This window comes from Staurois parvus, unplaced genomic scaffold (assembly GCF_062004578.1).
Source record: "Staurois parvus isolate SC_StPar_1 unplaced genomic scaffold, SC_StPar_1.0 ptg001717l, whole genome shotgun sequence".
Lineage (NCBI taxonomy): Eukaryota > Metazoa > Chordata > Amphibia > Anura > Ranidae > Staurois > Staurois parvus.
Genome location: NW_028319513.1, coordinates 106,974 through 127,117, shown reverse-complemented (window position 1 = coordinate 127,117; position 20,144 = coordinate 106,974). Strand labels below are relative to the sequence as shown.

Genomic DNA, 20,144 nt, shown 5'->3' with positions numbered 1-20,144 from the left:
CCACCTCACCTGGGGTCACCATCCCCCATCTCCTCCCCTGGGGTCACCATCCCCCCCTGGGGTCACCATCCCTTATCCTCCTCACCTGGGGTCACCATCCCCCCCAGAGTCACCATCCCCCCCTGGGGTCACCATCCCTTATCCTCCTCACCTGAGGTCACCATTTCTGCCCAGGGTCACCATCCCCCCCAGAGTCACCATCCCCCCCTGGGGTCACCATCCCCCTTGGGGTCACTGTCCCCCCATCCCCCCTCCTCAAAGTCACCATCCCCCTCCCCCAGGGTCCCCATCCCCCCCCAAGTCATTGTCCACCTCACCCTGGGTCACCATTCCTCATATCCTCCCCCGAGGTCACAATCCCCCCCCTCCCCTGGGGTCACCATCCCCCATCTCCTCCCCTGGGGTCACCATCCCCCATCTCCTCCCCTGGGGTCATCATCCCTCCCTCCCCCCCCCAGGGTCACCATCCCTCTCCCCCGGGGTCACCATCCCTTATCCCCCTTCCCTGAGGTCACCCTCCCGGGGTCACCATTTCCCCCCCAGAGTCACTGTACCCCATCCCCCTGGGTCACCATCCCCCTCCCCTGGGGTCTCCGTTGCCCCCCACCCCCGGAGTCACCATCCCCCTCCTTCTGGGGTCAACAACCCCCATGCTACCCCCCTGGACCCCTACTCCACCAGGTTACTAAACCCTTCATCCTCCCTCCCAGGTCACCAGACCCCTTCTTGTGGGTCAAAGGACCCCTACTCCACCAGGTTACTAAACCCTTCATCCTCCCTCCCGGGTCACCAGACCCCCTTCTCTTGGGTCACAGGACCCCTACTCCACCAAGTTACTAAACCCTTCATCCTCCCTCCCGGGTCACCAGACCCCCTTCTCGTGGGTCACAGGACCCCTACTCCACCAGGTTACTAAACCCTTCATCCTCCCTCCCAGGTCACCAGACCCCTTCTTGTGGGTCACAGGACCCCTACTCCACCAGGTTACTAAACCCTTCATCCTCCCTCCCGGGTCACCAGACCCCCTTCTTTTGGGTCACAGGACCCCTACTCCACCAGGTTACTAAACCCTTCATCTTCCCTCCCGGGTCACCAGACCCCCTTCTCTTGGGTCACAGGACCCCTACTCCACCAAGTTACTAAACCCTTCATCCTCCCTCCCGGGTCACCAGACCCCCTTCTCGTGGGTCACAGGACCCCTACTCCACCAGGTTACTAAACCCTTCATCCTCCCTCCCAGGTCACCAGACCCCTTCTTGTGGGTCACAGGACCCCTACTCCACCAGGTTACTAAACCCTTCATCCTCCCTCCCGGGTCACCAGACCCCCTTCTCTTGGGTCACAGGACCCCTACTCCACCAAGTTACTAAACCCTTCATCCTCCCTCTCGGGTCACCAGACCCCCTTCTCGTGGGTCACAGGACCCCTACTCCACCAGGTTACTAAACCCTTCATCCTCCCTCCCAGGTCACCAGACCCCCTTCTCTTGGGTCACAGGACCCCTACTCCACCAGGTTACTAAACCCTTCATCCTCCCTCCCGGGTCACCAGACCCCCTTCTCTTGGGTCACAGGACCCCTACTCCACCAAGTTACTAAACCCTTCATCCTCCCTCCCGGGTCACCAGACCCCCTTCTCTTGGGTCACAGGACCCCTACTCCACCAGGTTACTAAACCCTTCATCCTCCCTCCCGGGTCACCAGACCCCCTTCTTGTGGGTCACAGGACCCCTACTCCACCAGGTTACTAAACCCTTTATCCTCCCTCCCAGGTCACCAGACCCCCTTCTCTTGGGTCACAGGACCCCTACTCCACCAGGTTACTAAACCCTTCATCTTCCCTCCCGGGTCACCAGACCCCCTTCTCTTTGGTCACAGGACCCCTACTCCACCAGGTTACTAAACCCTTCATCCTCCCTCCTGGGTCACCAGACCCCTTCTCGTGGGTCACAGGACCCCTACTCCACCAGGTTACTAATCCCTTCATCCTCCCTCCTGGGTCACCAGACCCCTTCTCGTGGGTCACAGGACCCCTACTCCACCAGGTTACTAAACCCTTCATCCTCCCTCCCGGGTCACCAGACCCCCTTCTCTTGGGTCACAGGACCCCTACTCCACCAAGTTACTAAACCCTTCATCCTCCCTTCCGGGTCACCAGACCCCCTTCTCTTGGGTCACAGGACCCCTACTCCACCAAGTTACTAAACCCTTCATCCTCCCTTCCGGGTCACCAGACCCCCTTCTCTTGGGTCACAGGACCCCTACTCCACCAAGTTACTAAACCCTTCATCCTCCCTTCCGGGTCACCAGACCCCCTTCTCTTGGGTCACAGGACCCCTACTCCACCAGGTTACTAAACCCTTCATCTTCCCTCCCGGGTCACCAGACCCCCTTTTCTTTGGTCACAGGACCCCTACTCCACCAGGTTACTAAACCCTTCATCCTCCCTCCCGGGTCACCAGACCCCCTTCTCTTGGGTCACAGGACCCCTACTCCACCAGGTTACTAAACCCTTCATCCTCCCTCCTGGGTCACCAGACCCCCTTCTCTTTGGTCACAGGACCCCTACTCCACCAGGTTACTAAACCCTTCATCCTCCCTCCCGGGTCACAGGACCCCCTTCTCTTGGGTCACAGGACCCCTACTCCACCAGGTTACTAAACCCTTCATCTTCCCTCCCGGGTCACCAGACCCCCTTCTCTTTGGTCACAGGACCCCTACTCCACCAGGTTACTAAACCCTTCATCCTCCCTCCCGGGTCACAGGACCCCTACTCCACCAGGATACTAAACCCTTCATCCTCCCTCCTGGGTCACCAGACCCCCTTCTCTTTGGTCACAGGACCCCTACTCCACCAGGTTACTAAACCCTTCATCCTCCCTCCAGGGTCACAGGACCCCCTTCTCTTGGGTCACAGGACCCCTACTCCACCAGGTTACTAAACCCTTCATCTTCCCTCCCGGGTCACCAGACCCCCTTCTCTTTGGTCACAGGACCCCTACTCCACCAGGTTACTAAACCCTTCATCCTCCCTCCCGGGTCACCAGACCCCCTTCTCTTGGGTCACAGGACCCCTACTCCACCAGGTTACTAAACCCTTCATCCTCCCTCCTGGGTCACCAGACCCCCTTCTCTTTGGTCACAGGACCCCTACTCCACCAGGTTACTAAACCCTTCATCCTCCCTCCTGGGTCACAGGACCCCCTTCTCTTGGGTCACAGGACCCCTACTCCACCAGGTTACTAAACCCTTCATCTTCCCTCCCGGGTCACCAGACCCCCTTCTCTTTGGTCACAGGACCCCTACTCCACCAGGTTACTAAACCCTTCATCTTCCCTCCCGGGTCACCAGACCCCCTTCTCTTGGGTCACAGGACCCCTACTCCACCAGGTTACTAAACCCTTCATCCTCCCTCCTGGGTCACCAGACCCCCTTCTCTTTGGTCACAGGACCCCTACTCCACCAGGTTACTAAACCCTTCATCCTCTCTCCCGGGTCACAGGACCCCTACTCCACCAGGATACTAAACCCTTCATCCTCCCTCCCGGGTCACCAGACCCCCTTCTCATTGGTAACAGGACCCCTACTTCCCATAATCCCAATAGGCCTATCATGGAGAGATTACAGGAAGGTATATAATATGATGTGTGATTCCTCTTCTCTCTTGTAGTGATCACAGGATGGATCCCGACCTAGGAACTAGGAATCCTCATCATCCCCAACTGAGAGCAGATCCTGATCCCCAACTGAGAACAGGTCATCCTCATCCCAAACTGAGAAAAGATGATCCTCATCCCCACCTGAGAACAGGTAATCCTCATCCCCAACTGAAAACAGATCCTCATCCTCATCCCCACCTGAGAACAGGTAATCCTCATCCCCAACTGAGAACAGGTCATCCTCATCCCTACCTGAGAACAGGTAATGCTCATCCCCAACTGAGAACAGTTACTCATCCCCACCTGAGAACAGGTCATCCTCATCCTCATCCCCACCTGAGAACAGGTCATCCTCACCCCTATCAGACAAAGCTGATATAGAGAGTCCATGTGTATTGCAGTCACCAGCGCTCACCCCCGGGGATTGGGAATGTTTGGTATGAAATGCCCAAATGGCGGCCATAGAAGGATATGGGAATTGGGAAATGATGGATAATTGTGGGAAACCCAAAACTTTCTCGGCTTTTCATGAGCCGCACAGAATGGGCTTCCCACCGTCTATATACTGTGTATTGGGCTTCCCGCCATCTATATACTGTATATTGGGCTTCCCACCATCTATATACCGTATATTGGGCTTCCCCCCATCTATATACCGTATATTGGGCTTCCCACCGTCTATATACTGTGTATTGGGCTTCCCGCCATCTATATACTGTATATTGGGCTTCCCACCGTCTATATACTGTGTATTGGGCTTCCCGCCATCTATATACTGTATATTGGGCTTCCCACCATCTATATACCGTATATTGGGCTTCCCCCCATCTATATACCGTATATTGGGCTTCCCACCGTCTATATACTGTGTATTGGGCTTCCCGCCATCTATATACTGTATATTGGGCTTCCCACCATCTATATACTGTATATTGGGCTTCCCACCATCTATATACTGTATATTGGGCTTCCCACCATCTATATACTGTATATTGGGCTTCCCACCATCTATATACTGTATATTGGGCTTCCCACCGTCTATATACTGTATATTGGGCTTCCCACCATCTATATACTGTATATTGGGCTTCCCACCATCTATATACTGTATATTGGGCTTCCCACCATCTATATACCGTATATTGGGCTTCCCACCATCTATATACTGTATATTGGGCTTCCCACCATCTATATACTGTGTATTGGGCTTCCCACCATCTATATACTGTATATTGGGCTTCCCACCGTCTATATACTGTATATTGGGCTTCCCACCATCTATATACTGTATATTGGGCTTCCCGCCATCTATATACTGTATATTGGGCTTCCCACCATCTATATACTGTGTATTGGGCTTCCCACCATCTATATACTGTATATTGGGCTTCCCACCGTCTATATACTGTATATTGGGCTTCCCACCATCTATATACTGTATATTGGGCTTCCCGCCATCTATATACTGTATATTGGGCTTCCCGCCATCTATATACTGTGTATTGGGCTTCCCACCATCTATATACCGTATATTGGGCTTCCCACCATCTATATACCGTATATTGGGCTTCCCACCATCTATATACTGTGTATTGGGCTTCCCACCGTCTATATACTGTATATTGGGCTTCCCACCATCTATATACTGTATATTGGGCTTCCCACCATCTATATACTGTATATTGGGCTTCCCGCCGTCTATATACTGTATATTGGGCTTCCCACCATCTATATACTGTGTATTGGGCTTCCCACCATCTATATACTGTATATTGGGCTTCCCACCATCTATATACTGTGTATTGGGCTTCCCACCATCTATATACTGTATATTGGGCTTCCCACCATCTATATACTGTATATTGGGCTTCCCACCATCTATATACTGTATATTGGGCTTCCCACCATCTATATACTGTATATTGGGCTTCCCACCATCTATATACTGTATATTGGGCTTCCCCCCGTCTATATACTGTATATTGGGCTTCCCACCATCTATATACTGTATATTGGGCTTCCCACCGTCTATATACCGTATATTGGGCTTCCCACCGTCTATATACTGTATATTGGGCTTCCCACCGTCTATATACCGTATATTGGGCTTCCCGCCATCTATATACTGTATATTGGGCTTCCCACCATCTATATACCGTATATTGCCATATATTGGGAACATGGAAGTGGTGGGGGGGAGGAAATGGCTGACAAAGGAAATGACATGAATGAGAAGCTTATCTGCACTCCAGACAAACAAGCAACCCTTACTGGGGTATAACCCCCTAACCCTAACATATTGGGGTACAACCCCCTAACCCTAACATATTGGAGTATAACCCCCACCCCTAACATATTGGAGTATAACCCCTAACCCTAACATATTGGGGTACAACCCCCTAACCCTAACATATTGGAGTATAACCCCCTAACCCTAACATATTGGAGTATAACCCCCTAACCCTAACATATTGGAGTATAACCCCCTAACCCTAACATATTGGGGTATAACCCCCTAACCCTAACATATTGGAGTATAACCCCCTAACCCTAACATATTGGAGTATAACCCCCAACCCTAACATATTGGGGTATAACCCCCTAACCCTAACATATTGGAGTATAACCCCCCAACCCTAACATATTGGAGTATAACCCCCTAACCCTAACATATTGGAGTATAACCCCCTAACCCTAACATATTGGAGTATAACCCCCTAACCCTAACATATTGGGGTATAACCCCCTAACCCTAACATATTGGAGTATAACCCCCTAACCCTAACATATTGGAGTATAACCCCCTAACCCTAACATATTGGAGTATAACCCCCAACCCTAACATATTGGAGTATAACCCCCTAACCCTAACATATTGGAGTATAACCCCCTAACCCTAACATATTGGAGTATAACCCCTAACCCTAACATATTGGAGTATAACCCCCCAACCCTAACATATTGGAGTATAACCCCCACCCCTAACATATTGGAGTATAACCCCCTAACCCTAACATATTGGGGTATAACCCCTAACCCTAACATATTGGGGTATAACCCCCTAACCCTAACATATTGGAGTATAACCCCCTAACCCTAACATATTGGGGTATAACCCCTAACCCTAACATATTGGAGTATAACCCCTAACCCTAACATATTGGAGTATAACCCCCTAACATATTGGAGTATAACCCCCTAACATATTGGAGTATAACCCCCTAACATATTGGGGTATAACCCCTAACCCTAACATATTGGAGTATAACCCCTAACCCTAACATATTGGGGTATAACCCCCTAACCCTAACATATTGGGGTATAACCCCCTAACCCTAACATATTGGAGTATAACCCCTAACCCTAACATATTGGGGTATAACCCCCTAACCCTAACATATTGGGGTATAACCCCCTAACCCTAACATATTGGAGTATAACCCCCACCCCTAACATATTGGAGTATAACCTCCTAACCCTAACATATTGGAGTATAACCCCCTAACATATTGGAGTATAACCCCCTAACATATTGGAGTATAACCCCCTAACATATTGGAGTATAACCCCCTAACATATTGGGGTATAACCCCTAACCCTAACATATTGGAGTATAACCCCCTAACCCTAACATATTGGAGTATAACCCCCTAACCCTAACATATTGGAGTATAACCCCCTAACATATTGGAGTATAACCCCCCAACCCTAACATATTGGAGTATAACCCCTAACCCTAACATATTGGGGTATAACCCCCTAACCCTAACATATTGGAGTATAACCCCCTAACATATTGGAGTATAACCCCCCAACCCTAACATATTGGAGTATAACCCCTAACCCTAACATATTGGGGTATAACCCCCTAACCCTAACATATTGGAGTATAACCCCCCAACCCTAACATATTGGAGTATAACCCCCTAACCCTAACATATTGGAGTATAACCCCTAACCCTAACATATTGGAGTATAACCCCCCAACCCTAACATATTGGAGTATAACCCCCTAACCCTAACATATTGGAGTATAACCCCCTAACATATTGGAGTATAACCCCTAACCCTAACATATTGGAGTATAACCCCTAACCCTAACATATTGGGGTATAACCCCTAACCCTAACATATTGGAGTATAACCCCTAACCCTAACATATTGGGGTATAACCCCCTAACCCTAACATATTGGAGTATAACCCCCTAACCCTAACATATTGGAGTATAACCCCCAACCCTAACATATTGGAGTATAACCCCCCAACCCTAACATATTGGAGTATAACCCCCTAACCCTAACATATTGGAGTATAACCCCCTAACCCTAACATATTGGGGTATAACCACTAACCCTAACATATTGGGGTATAACCCCCTAACCCTAACATATTGGAGTATAACCCCCTAACCCTAACATATTGGGGTATAACCCCCTAACCCTAACATATTGGAGTATAACCCCTAACCCTAACATATTGGGGTATAACCCCCTAACCCTAACATATTGGGGTATAACCCCCTAACCCTAACATATTGGAGTATAACCCCCTAACCCTAACATATTTGAGTATAACCCCTAACCCTAACATATTGGAGTATAACCCCCTAACATATTGGAGTATAACCCCCTAACATATTGGAGTATAACCCCCTAACATATTGGGGTATAACCCCTAACCCTAACATATTGGAGTATAACCCCTAACCCTAACATATTGGAGTATAACCCCTAACCCTAACATATTGGGGTATAACCCCCTAACCCTAACATATTGGAGTATAACCCCCTAACATATTGGAGTATAACCCCCACCCCTAACATATTGGAGTATAACCTCCTAACCCTAACATATTGGAGTATAACCCCCTAACATATTGGAGTATAACCCCCTAACCCTAACATATTGGAGTATAACCCCCTAACATATTGGAGTATAACCCCCTAACCCTAACATATTGGAGTATAACCCCCTAACCCTAACATATTGGAGTATAACCCCCTAACATATTGGAGTATAACCCCCTAACCCTAACATATTGGAGTATAACCCCCTAACATATTGGAGTATAACCCCCTAACCCTAACATATTGGAGTATAACCCCCTAACCCTAACATATTGGAGTATAACCCCCTAACATATTGGAGTATAACCTCCTAACCCTAACATATTGGAGTATAACCCCCTAACCCTAACATATTGGAGTATAACCCCCTAACCCTAACATATTGGAGTATAACCCCTAACCCTAACATATTGGAGTATAACCCCCTAACCCTAACATATTGGAGTATAACCCCCTAACCCTAACATATTGGAGTATAACCCCCTAACCCTAACATATTGGAGTATAACCCCCTAACCCTAACATATTGGAGTATAACCCCTAACCCTAACATATTGGAGTATAACCCCCTAACCCTAACATATTGGAGTATAACCCCCACCCCTAACATATTGGAGTATAACCCCCACCCCTAACATATTGGAGTATAACCCCCTAACCCTAACATATTGGAGTATAACCCCCACCCCTAACATATTGGAGTATAACCCCCACCCCTAACATATTGGAGTATAACCCCCTAACATATTGGAGTATAACCCCCAACCCTAACATATTGGAGTATAACCCCCTAACATATTGGAGTATAACCCCCAACCCTAACAGATTGGAGTATAACCCCCTAACCCTAACATATTGGAGTATAACCCCTAACCCTAACATATTGGAGTATAACCCCCTAACCCTAACATATTGGAGTATAACCCCCTAACCCTAACATATTGGAGTATAACCCCCTAACCCTAACATATTGGAGTATAACCCCCTAACCCTAACATATTGGAGTATAACCCCCAACCCTAACATATTGGAGTATAACCCCCTAACATATTGGAGTATAACCCCCTAACATATTGGAGTATAACCCCCTAACATATTGGAGTATAACCCCCTAACATATTGGAGTATAACCCCTAACCCTAACATATTGGAGTATAACCCCCTAACCCTAACATATTGGAGTATAACCCCCTAACCCTAACATATTGGAGTATAACCCCCTAACCCTAACATATTGGAGTATAACCCCCTAACCCTAACATATTGGAGTATAACCCCCTAACCCTAACATATTGGGGTATAACCCCCTAACCCTAACATATTGGAGTATAACCCCCTAACCCTAACATATTGGAGTATAACCCCCAACCCTAACATATTGGAGTATAACCCCCTAACCCTAACATATTGGAGTATAACCCCCAACCCTAACATATTGGAGTATAACCCCCTAACCCTAACATATTGGAGTATAACCCCCTAACCCTAACATATTGGAGTATAACCCCCTAACCCTAACATATTGGAGTATAACCCCTAACCCTAACATATTGGAGTATAACCCCCCAACCCTAACATATTGGAGTATAACCCCCTAACCCTAACATATTGGGGTATAACCCCTAACCCTAACATATTGGGGTATAACCCCCTAACCCTAACATATTGGAGTATAACCCCCTAACCCTAACATATTGGGGTATAACCCCTAACCCTAACATATTGGAGTATAACCCCTAACCCTAACATATTGGAGTATAACCCCCTAACATATTGGAGTATAACCCCCTAACATATTGGGGTATAACCCCTAACCCTAACATATTGGAGTATAACCCCTAACCCTAACATATTGGGGTATAACCCCCTAACCCTAACATATTGGGGTATAACCCCCTAACCCTAACATATTGGAGTATAACCCCTAACCCTAACATATTGGGGTATAACCCCCTAACCCTAACATATTGGGGTATAACCCCCTAACCCTAACATATTGGAGTATAACCCCCACCCCTAACATATTGGAGTATAACCTCCTAACCCTAACATATTGGAGTATAACCCCCTAACATATTGGAGTATAACCCCCTAACATATTGGAGTATAACCCCCTAACATATTGGAGTATAACCCCCTAACATATTGGGGTATAACCCCTAACCCTAACATATTGGAGTATAACCCCCTAACCCTAACATATTGGAGTATAACCCCCTAACCCTAACATATTGGAGTATAACCCCCTAACATATTGGAGTATAACCCCCCAACCCTAACATATTGGAGTATAACCCCTAACCCTAACATATTGGGGTATAACCCCCTAACCCTAACATATTGGAGTATAACCCCCTAACATATTGGAGTATAACCCCCCAACCCTAACATATTGGAGTATAACCCCTAACCCTAACATATTGGGGTATAACCCCCTAACCCTAACATATTGGAGTATAACCCCCCAACCCTAACATATTGGAGTATAACCCCCTAACCCTAACATATTGGAGTATAACCCCTAACCCTAACATATTGGAGTATAACCCCCCAACCCTAACATATTGGAGTATAACCCCCTAACCCTAACATATTGGAGTATAACCCCCTAACATATTGGAGTATAACCCCTAACCCTAACATATTGGAGTATAACCCCTAACCCTAACATATTGGGGTATAACCCCTAACCCTAACATATTGGAGTATAACCCCTAACCCTAACATATTGGGGTATAACCCCCTAACCCTAACATATTGGAGTATAACCCCCTAACCCTAACATATTGGAGTATAACCCCCAACCCTAACATATTGGAGTATAACCCCCCAACCCTAACATATTGGAGTATAACCCCCTAACCCTAACATATTGGAGTATAACCCCCTAACCCTAACATATTGGGGTATAACCACTAACCCTAACATATTGGGGTATAACCCCCTAACCCTAACATATTGGAGTATAACCCCCTAACCCTAACATATTGGGGTATAACCCCCTAACCCTAACATATTGGAGTATAACCCCTAACCCTAACATATTGGGGTATAACCCCCTAACCCTAACATATTGGAGTATAACCCCCTAACCCTAACATATTTGAGTATAACCCCTAACCCTAACATATTGGTGTATAACCCCTAACCCTAACATATTGGAGTATAACCCCCTAACATATTGGAGTATAACCCCCTAACATATTGGAGTATAACCCCCTAACATATTGGGGTATAACCCCTAACCCTAACATATTGGAGTATAACCCCTAACCCTAACATATTGGAGTATAACCCCTAACCCTAACATATTGGGGTATAACCCCCTAACCCTAACATATTGGAGTATAACCCCCTAACATATTGGAGTATAACCCCCACCCCTAACATATTGGAGTATAACCTCCTAACCCTAACATATTGGAGTATAACCCCCTAACATATTGGAGTATAACCCCCTAACCCTAACATATTGGAGTATAACCCCCTAACATATTGGAGTATAACCCCCTAACCCTAACATATTGGAGTATAACCCCCTAACCCTAACATATTGGAGTATAACCCCCTAACATATTGGAGTATAACCCCCTAACCCTAACATATTGGAGTATAACCCCCTAACATATTGGAGTATAACCCCCTAACCCTAACATATTGGAGTATAACCCCCTAACCCTAACATATTGGAGTATAACCCCCTAACATATTGGAGTATAACCTCCTAACCCTAACATATTGGAGTATAACCCCCTAACCCTAACATATTGGAGTATAACCCCCTAACCCTAACATATTGGAGTATAACCCCTAACCCTAACATATTGGAGTATAACCCCCTAACCCTAACATATTGGAGTATAACCCCCTAACCCTAACATATTGGAGTATAACCCCCTAACCCTAACATATTGGAGTATAACCCCCTAACCCTAACATATTGGAGTATAACCCCTAACCCTAACATATTGGAGTATAACCCCCTAACCCTAACATATTGGAGTATAACCCCCACCCCTAACATATTGGAGTATAACCCCCACCCCTAACATATTGGAGTATAACCCCCTAACCCTAACATATTGGAGTATAACCCCCACCCCTAACATATTGGAGTATAACCCCCACCCCTAACATATTGGAGTATAACCCCCTAACATATTGGAGTATAACCCCCAACCCTAACATATTGGAGTATAACCCCCTAACATATTGGAGTATAACCCCCAACCCTAACAGATTGGAGTATAACCCCCTAACCCTAACATATTGGAGTATAACCCCTAACCCTAACATATTGGAGTATAACCCCCTAACCCTAACATATTGGAGTATAACCCCCTAACCCTAACATATTGGAGTATAACCCCCTAACCCTAACATATTGGAGTATAACCCCCTAACCCTAACATATTGGAGTATAACCCCCAACCCTAACATATTGGAGTATAACCCCCTAACATATTGGAGTATAACCCCCTAACATATTGGAGTATAACCCCCTAACATATTGGAGTATAACCCCTAACCCTAACATATTGGGGTATAACCCTAACCCTAACATATTGGAGTATAACCCCCTAACATATTGGAGTATAACCCCCTAACATATTGGAGTATAACCCCCTAACATATTGGGGTATAACCCCTAACCCTAACATATTGGAGTATAACCCCTAACCCTAACATATTGGAGTATAACCCCCTAACCCTAACATATTGGAGTATAACCCCCTAACCCTAACATATTGGAGTATAACCCCCTAACATATTGGAGTATAACCCCCTAACCCTAACATATTGGAGTATAACCCCCTAACATATTGGAGTATAACCCCCTAACCCTAACATATTGGAGTATAACCCCCAACCCTAACATATTGGAGTATAACCCCCTAACATATTGGAGTATAACCCCCTAACATATTGGAGTATAACCCCCTAACATATTGGAGTATAACCCCCTAACATATTGGAGTATAACCCCTAACCCTAACATATTGGGGTATAACCCTAACCCTAACATATTGGAGTATAACCCCCTAACATATTGGAGTATAACCCCCTAACATATTGGAGTATAACCCCCTAACATATTGGGGTATAACCCCTAACCCTAACATATTGGAGTATAACCCCTAACCCTAACATATTGGAGTATAACCCCCTAACCCTAACATATTGGAGTATAACCCCCTAACCCTAACATATTGGAGTATAACCCCCTAACATATTGGAGTATAACCCCCTAACCCTAACATATTGGAGTATAACCCCCTAACATATTGGAGTATAACCCCCTAACCCTAACATATTGGAGTATAACCCCCTAACCCTAACATATTGGGGTATAACCCCCTAACCCTAACATATTGGAGTATAACCCCCTAACCCTAACATATTGGAGTATAACCCCCTAACCCTAACATATTGGAGTATAACCCCCAACCCTAACATATTGGAGTATAACCCCCTAACATATTGGAGTATAACCCCCTAACCCTAACATATTGGAGTATAACCCCCTAACCCTAACATATTGGAGTATAACCCCCAACCCTAACATATTGGGGTATAACCCCCTAACATATTGGAGTATAACCCCCTAACCCTAACATATTGGAGTATAACCCCCTAACCCTAACATATTGGGGTATAACCCCTAACCCTAACATATTGGAGTATAACCCCTAACCCTAACATATTGGAGTATAACCCCCTAACCCTAACATATTGGAGTATAACCCCTAACCCTAACATATTGGGGTATAACCCCTAACCCTAACATATTGGAGTATAACCCCCTAACCCTAACATATTGGAGTATAACCCCTAACCCTAACATATTGGAGTATAACCCCTAACCCTAACATATTGGAGTATAACCCCCTAACCCTAACATATTGGAGTATAACCCCCTAACCCTAACATATTGGGGTATAACCCCTAACCCTAACATATTGGAGTATAACCCCTAACCCTAACATATTGGAGTATAACCCCCTAACCCTAACATATTGGAGTATAACCCCCTAACCCTAACATATTGGAGTATAACCCCTAACCCTAACATATTGGAGTATAACCCCCTAACATATTGGAGTATAACCCCTAACCCTAACATATTGGAGTATAACCCCCTAACATATTGGAGTATAACCCCCTAACCCTAACATATTGGAGTATAACCCCCTAACATATTGGAGTATAACCCCCTAACATATTGGAGTATAACCCCCTAACATATTGGAGTATAACCCCCTAACATATTGGAGTATAACCCCCAACCCTAACATTGTTCAGGGAGAGATAATTACAAACCTTTTGGCCGGCATTAGCAGACACACCAACAAGTTTAATAACTCGGGAACCCCAAATTCTATGCATCTCCATATCTCTGCCCATCAAGAAACAAAACGTTTTTTATGCTCTTAATAATTTCAGCTGCTCTTCCATTGTCTTAGTCTGTAGAACAAACTGAGTTTATGTCCCACTAATTATTACACTTCTCTGTAACTTCTTTGCAAATGGAAATATTCAGAGAGGTCCAATTAGGGTGAACAGATTGTATGCCATCAATCTGATTGAACGATTTCAGAAAAAAACAGCAGAGACCTCCGGGACCCCACTGGAATCGTGAAAAATTGTGTTCAAACACTTCCTTACTGACTCATCTAGTGAATCATTCCGTATAAAGGACTGAATGGTGATGAGACTCATTCCATATAAAGGACTGAATGGTGATGAGACTCATTCCGTATAAAGGACTGAATGGTGATGAGACTCATTCCATATAAAGGACTGAATGGTGATGAGACTCATTCCATATAAAGGACTGAATGGTGATGAGACTCATTCCATATAAAGGACTGAATGGTGATGAGAATCATTCCATATAAAGGACTGAATGGTGATGAGACTCATTCCATATAAAGGACTGAATGGTGATGGGACTCATTCCATATAAAGGACTGAATGGTGATGAGACTCATTCCATATAAAGGACTGTAATTGTGATGAGACTCATTCCATATAAAGGACTGAATGGTGATGAGACTCATTCCATATAAAGGACTGTAATTGTGATGAGACTCATTCCATATAAATATGTATTCCTGTAACACCAGAACTGGGAAGCTATTATGACTTCATGAAATGACCGATTCAGGGATGAGAGGGAAAATGATGATATAATACGTATCCAGATGTCCTTTGAGGGTCAGTAATTATTACCTCAAAATTGATATGTTGATCAGTTACGAATCATTTGTAAATATTCCATGATTAATATGAGAGAACATTAGAGATATAAGACCACAAGTAATAATATTTACACCAGGGACCTCATCCATACTATAATGAGGGGATTATATCCGGAATTAACTCCTGGAGAAGAATATTCTGTTCCAGAGAAGGTTCAATGACCCTCAGGAGTAAATCCAAATGTATTTCCAGAGACCCAAAATAAGAATTTCTGGTCCTGGAGTGCCATCTGGTGGCCAGGCATGATCACCACCTAAATAAATATTAGGGTAAGCAATAGAAATGTCTTCTAATCAGATGTGGGTAAATATTCCAAATGACTCCTTGGGGACATAAGAGGGGGAAGTGTAGAGAGAAGAGGGGGTCAGACTCTTGACATGGACTATCACACAGACACTTATGTGATCATCATCTTTGTTCTCCGTCACAGACCCAGGTTCTCTATACCAGATCACATTCTGTTGTTGGAGCGGCCATTGTGAATCCTTGGGGGGGGGGGGGGGGTCCTATAATCCACCACAGCTATCTGTGTGCTAAATCATAAATGAATCTCTTCACTGTGAAATTTCATCTCACTTATGGATAAATAGTACTCTATGCTATACAAATGTACTTTGATATATCAAATTTCTCTTTTGCAGATGAGAGATTCCGGAGTAAAGCCCATCGTTTGTGGAGAGTTCTGCGGGAGGATTACAGAAGAGTTGTTATCAGGGTAACCCCCAATAACTGATCCTGTAAAGCATATGAATCCTCTGTAATTCTGGCATGATGATAACAAGTTAGAGTTTAATATTTCCACTGTTCAGCATTTCATACTTTGGTAACAATTTTACCTGTAGTACTTCATGAGGTGTTCAGTCACCTGTCCTCTAGGAGTAAGGTATGAGGTGTTCGGTCACCTGTCCTCTAGGAGTAAGGTATGAGGTGTTCGGTCTCCTGTCCTCTAGGAGTAAGGTATGGGGTGTTCAGTGTCCTGTCCTCTAGGAGTAAGGTATGAGGTGTACGGTCACCTGTCCTCTAGGAGTAAGGTATGAGGTGTACAGTCTCCTGTCCTCTAGGAGTAAGGTATGGGGTGTTCAGTCTCCTGTCCTCTAGGAGTAAGGTATGAGGTGTACAGTCTCCTGTCCTCTAGGAGTAAGGTATGAGGTGTACAGTCACCTGTCCTCTAGGAGTAAGGTATGAGGTGTACAGTCTCCTGTCCTCTAGGAGTAAGGTATGAGGTGTACAGTCTCCTGTCCTCTAGGAGTAAGGTATGAGGTGTACAGTCTCCTGTCCTCTAGGAGTAAGGTATGAGGTGTACGGTCACCTTTCCTCTAGGAGTAAGGTATGAGGTGTACGGTCACCTGTCCTCTAGGAGTAAGGTATGGGGTGTTCGGTCTCCTGTCCTCTAGGAGTAAGGTATGAGGTGTACAGTCACCTGTCCTCTAGGAGTAAGGTATGAGGTGTACAGTCACCTGTCCTCTAGGAGTAAGGTATGAGGTGTACAGTCACCTGTCCTCTAGGAGTAAGGTATGGGGTGTTTGGTCACCTGTCCTCTAGGAGTAAGGTATGAGGTGTTCGGTCACCTGTCCTCTAGGAGTAAGGTATGAGGTGTACAGTCACCTGTCCTCTAGGAGTAAGGTATGAGGTGTTCGGTCTCCTGTCCTCTAGGAGTAAGGTATGAGGTGTACAGTCACCTGTCCTCTAGGAGTAAGGTATGAGGTGTTCGGTCACCTGTCCTCTAGGAGTAAGGTATGAGGTGTACAGTCACCTGTCCTCTAGGAGTAAGGTATGAGGTGTACAGTCACCTGTCCTCTAGGAGTAAGGTATGAGGTGTACAGTCACCTGTCCTCTAGGAGTAAGGTATGAGGTGTACAGTCACCTGTCCTCTAGGAGTAAGGTATGAGGTGTTCGGTCACCTGTCCTCTAGGAGTAAGGTATGAGGTGTTCGGTCACCTGTCCTCTAGGAGTAAGGTATGAGGTGTTCGGTCACCTGTCCTCTAGGAGTAAGGTATGAGGTGTACAGTCACCTGTCCTCTAGGAGTAAGGTATGAGGTGTTCGGTCTCCTGTCCTCTAGGAGTAAGGTATGAGGTGTACAGTCACCTGTCCTCTAGGAGTAAGGTATGAGGTGTTCGGTCACCTGTCCTCTAGGAGTAAGGTATGAGGTGTACAGTCACCTGTCCTCTAGGAGTAAGGTATGAGGTGTACAGTCACCTGTCCTCTAGGAGTAAGGTATGAGGTGTACAGTCACCTGTCCTCTAGGAGTAAGGTATGAGGTGTACAGTCACCTGTCCTCTAGGAGTAAGGTATGAGGTGTTCGGTCACCTGTCCTCTAGGAGTAAGGTATGAGGTGTACAGTCACCTGTCCTCTAGGAGTAAGGTATGAGGTGTACAGTCACCTGTCCTCTAGGAGTAAGGTATGAGGTGTACAGTCACCTGTCCTCTAGGAATAAGGTATGAGGTGTACGGTCACCTGTCCTCTAGGAGTAAGGTATGAGGTGTTCGGTCACCTGTCCTCTAGGAGTAAGGTATGAGGTGTACAGTCACCTGTCCTCTAGGAGTAAGGTATGAGGTGTACAGTCTCCTGTCCTCTAGGAGTAAGGTATGGGGTGTTCAGTCTCCTGTCCTCTAGGAGTAAGGTATGAGGTGTACAGTCTCCTGTCCTCTAGGAGTAAGGTATGAGGTGTACAGTCACCTGTCCTCTAGGAGTAAGGTATGAGGTGTACAGTCTCCTGTCCTCTAGGAGTAAGGTATGAGGTGTACAGTCTCCTGTCCTCTAGGAGTAAGGTATGAGGTGTACAGTCTCCTGTCCTCTAGGAGTAAGGTATGAGGTGTACGGTCACCTTTCCTCTAGGAGTAAGGTATGAGGTGTACGGTCACCTGTCCTCTAGGAGTAAGGTATGGGGTGTTCGGTCTCCTGTCCTCTAGGAGTAAGGTATGAGGTGTACAGTCACCTGTCCTCTAGGAGTAAGGTATGAGGTGTACAGTCACCTGTCCTCTAGGAGTAAGGTATGAGGTGTTCGGTCTCCTGTCCTCTAGGAGTAAGGTATGAGGTGTACAGTCACCTGTCCTCTAGGAGTAAGGTATGAGGTGTTCGGTCACCTGTCCTCTAGGAGTAAGGTATGAGGTGTACAGTCACCTGTCCTCTAGGAGTAAGGTATGAGGTGTACAGTCACCTGTCCTCTAGGAGTAAGGTATGAGGTGTACAGTCACCTGTCCTCTAGGAGTAAGGTATGAGGTGTACAGTCACCTGTCCTCTAGGAGTAAGGTATGAGGTGTTCGGTCACCTGTCCTCTAGGAGTAAGGTATGAGGTGTACAGTCACCTGTCCTCTAGGAGTAAGGTATGAGGTGTACAGTCACCTGTCCTCTAGGAGTAAGGTATGAGGTGTACAGTCACCTGTCCTCTAGGAATAAGGTATGAGGTGTACAGTCACCTGTCCTCTAGGAGTAAGGTATGAGGTGTTCGGTCACCTGTCCTCTAGGAGTAAGGTATGAGGTGTACAGTCACCTGTCCTCTAGGAGTAAGGTATGAGGTGTACAGTCACCTGTCCTCTAGGAGTAAGGTATGAGGTGTACAGTCTCCTGTCCTCTAGGAGTAAGGTATGGGGTGTACAGTCACCTGTCCTCTAGGAGTAAGGTATGAGGTGTTCGGTCTCCTGTCCTCTAGGAGTAAGGTATGAGGTGTTCGGTCTCCTGTCCTCTAGGAGTAAGGTATGGGGTGTTCAGTCACCTGTCCTCTAGGAGTAAGGTATGGGGTGTTCAGTGTCCTGTCCTCTAGGAGTAAGGTATGGGGTGTACAGTCACCTGTCCTCTAGGAGTAAGGTATGAGGTGTACAGTCACCTGTCCTCTAGGAGTAAGGTGTGAGGTGTTCAGTCACCTGTCCTCTAGGAGTAAGGTATGAGGTGTTCAGTCACCTGTCCTCTAGGAGTAAGGTATGAGGTGTTCAGTCACCTGTCCTCTAGGAGTAAGGTATGGGGTGTTCAGTGTCCTGTCCTCTAGGAGTAAGGTATGAGGTGTACAGTCACCTGTCCTCTAGGAGTAAGGTATGGGGTGTACGGTCACCTGTCCTCTAGGAGTAAGGTATGAGGTGTTCGGTCACCTGTCCTCTAGGAGTAAGGTATGAGGTGTTCAGTCACCTGTCCTCTAGGAGTAAGGTATGGGGTGTACAGTCACCTGTCCTCTAGGAGTAAGGTATGAGGTGTTCGGTCTCCTGTCCTCTAGGAGTAAGGTATGAGGTGTTCGGTCTCCTGTCCTCTAGGAGTAAGGTATGGGGTGTTCAGTCACCTGTCCTCTAGGAGTAAGGTATGGGGTGTTCAGTGTCCTGTCCTCTAGGAGTAAGGTATGGGGTGTACGGTCACCTGTCCTCTAGGAGTAAGGTATGAGGTGTACG

The 20,144-nt window shown here is 46.2% G+C and overlaps 1 protein-coding gene across 1 annotated transcript in view; it reads left to right on the top strand.

Moving 5' to 3' along the window:
- Nucleotides 1-3,679: 3,679 nt before the first annotated feature.
- LOC149434661 (WD repeat-containing protein 97-like) overlaps nt 3,680-20,144 on the top strand; it is a gene marked incomplete at its 3' end in the record, with an annotated part of 91,198 nt that continues 74,733 nt past the window's right edge. The window contains exons 1-2 of the mRNA XM_089663544.1: nt 3,680-3,809; nt 16,411-16,484. Coding sequence (XP_089519670.1) covers nt 3,680-3,809; nt 16,411-16,484 — 204 coding nt within the window. The remainder of the gene's footprint in view (nt 3,810-16,410; nt 16,485-20,144) is intronic.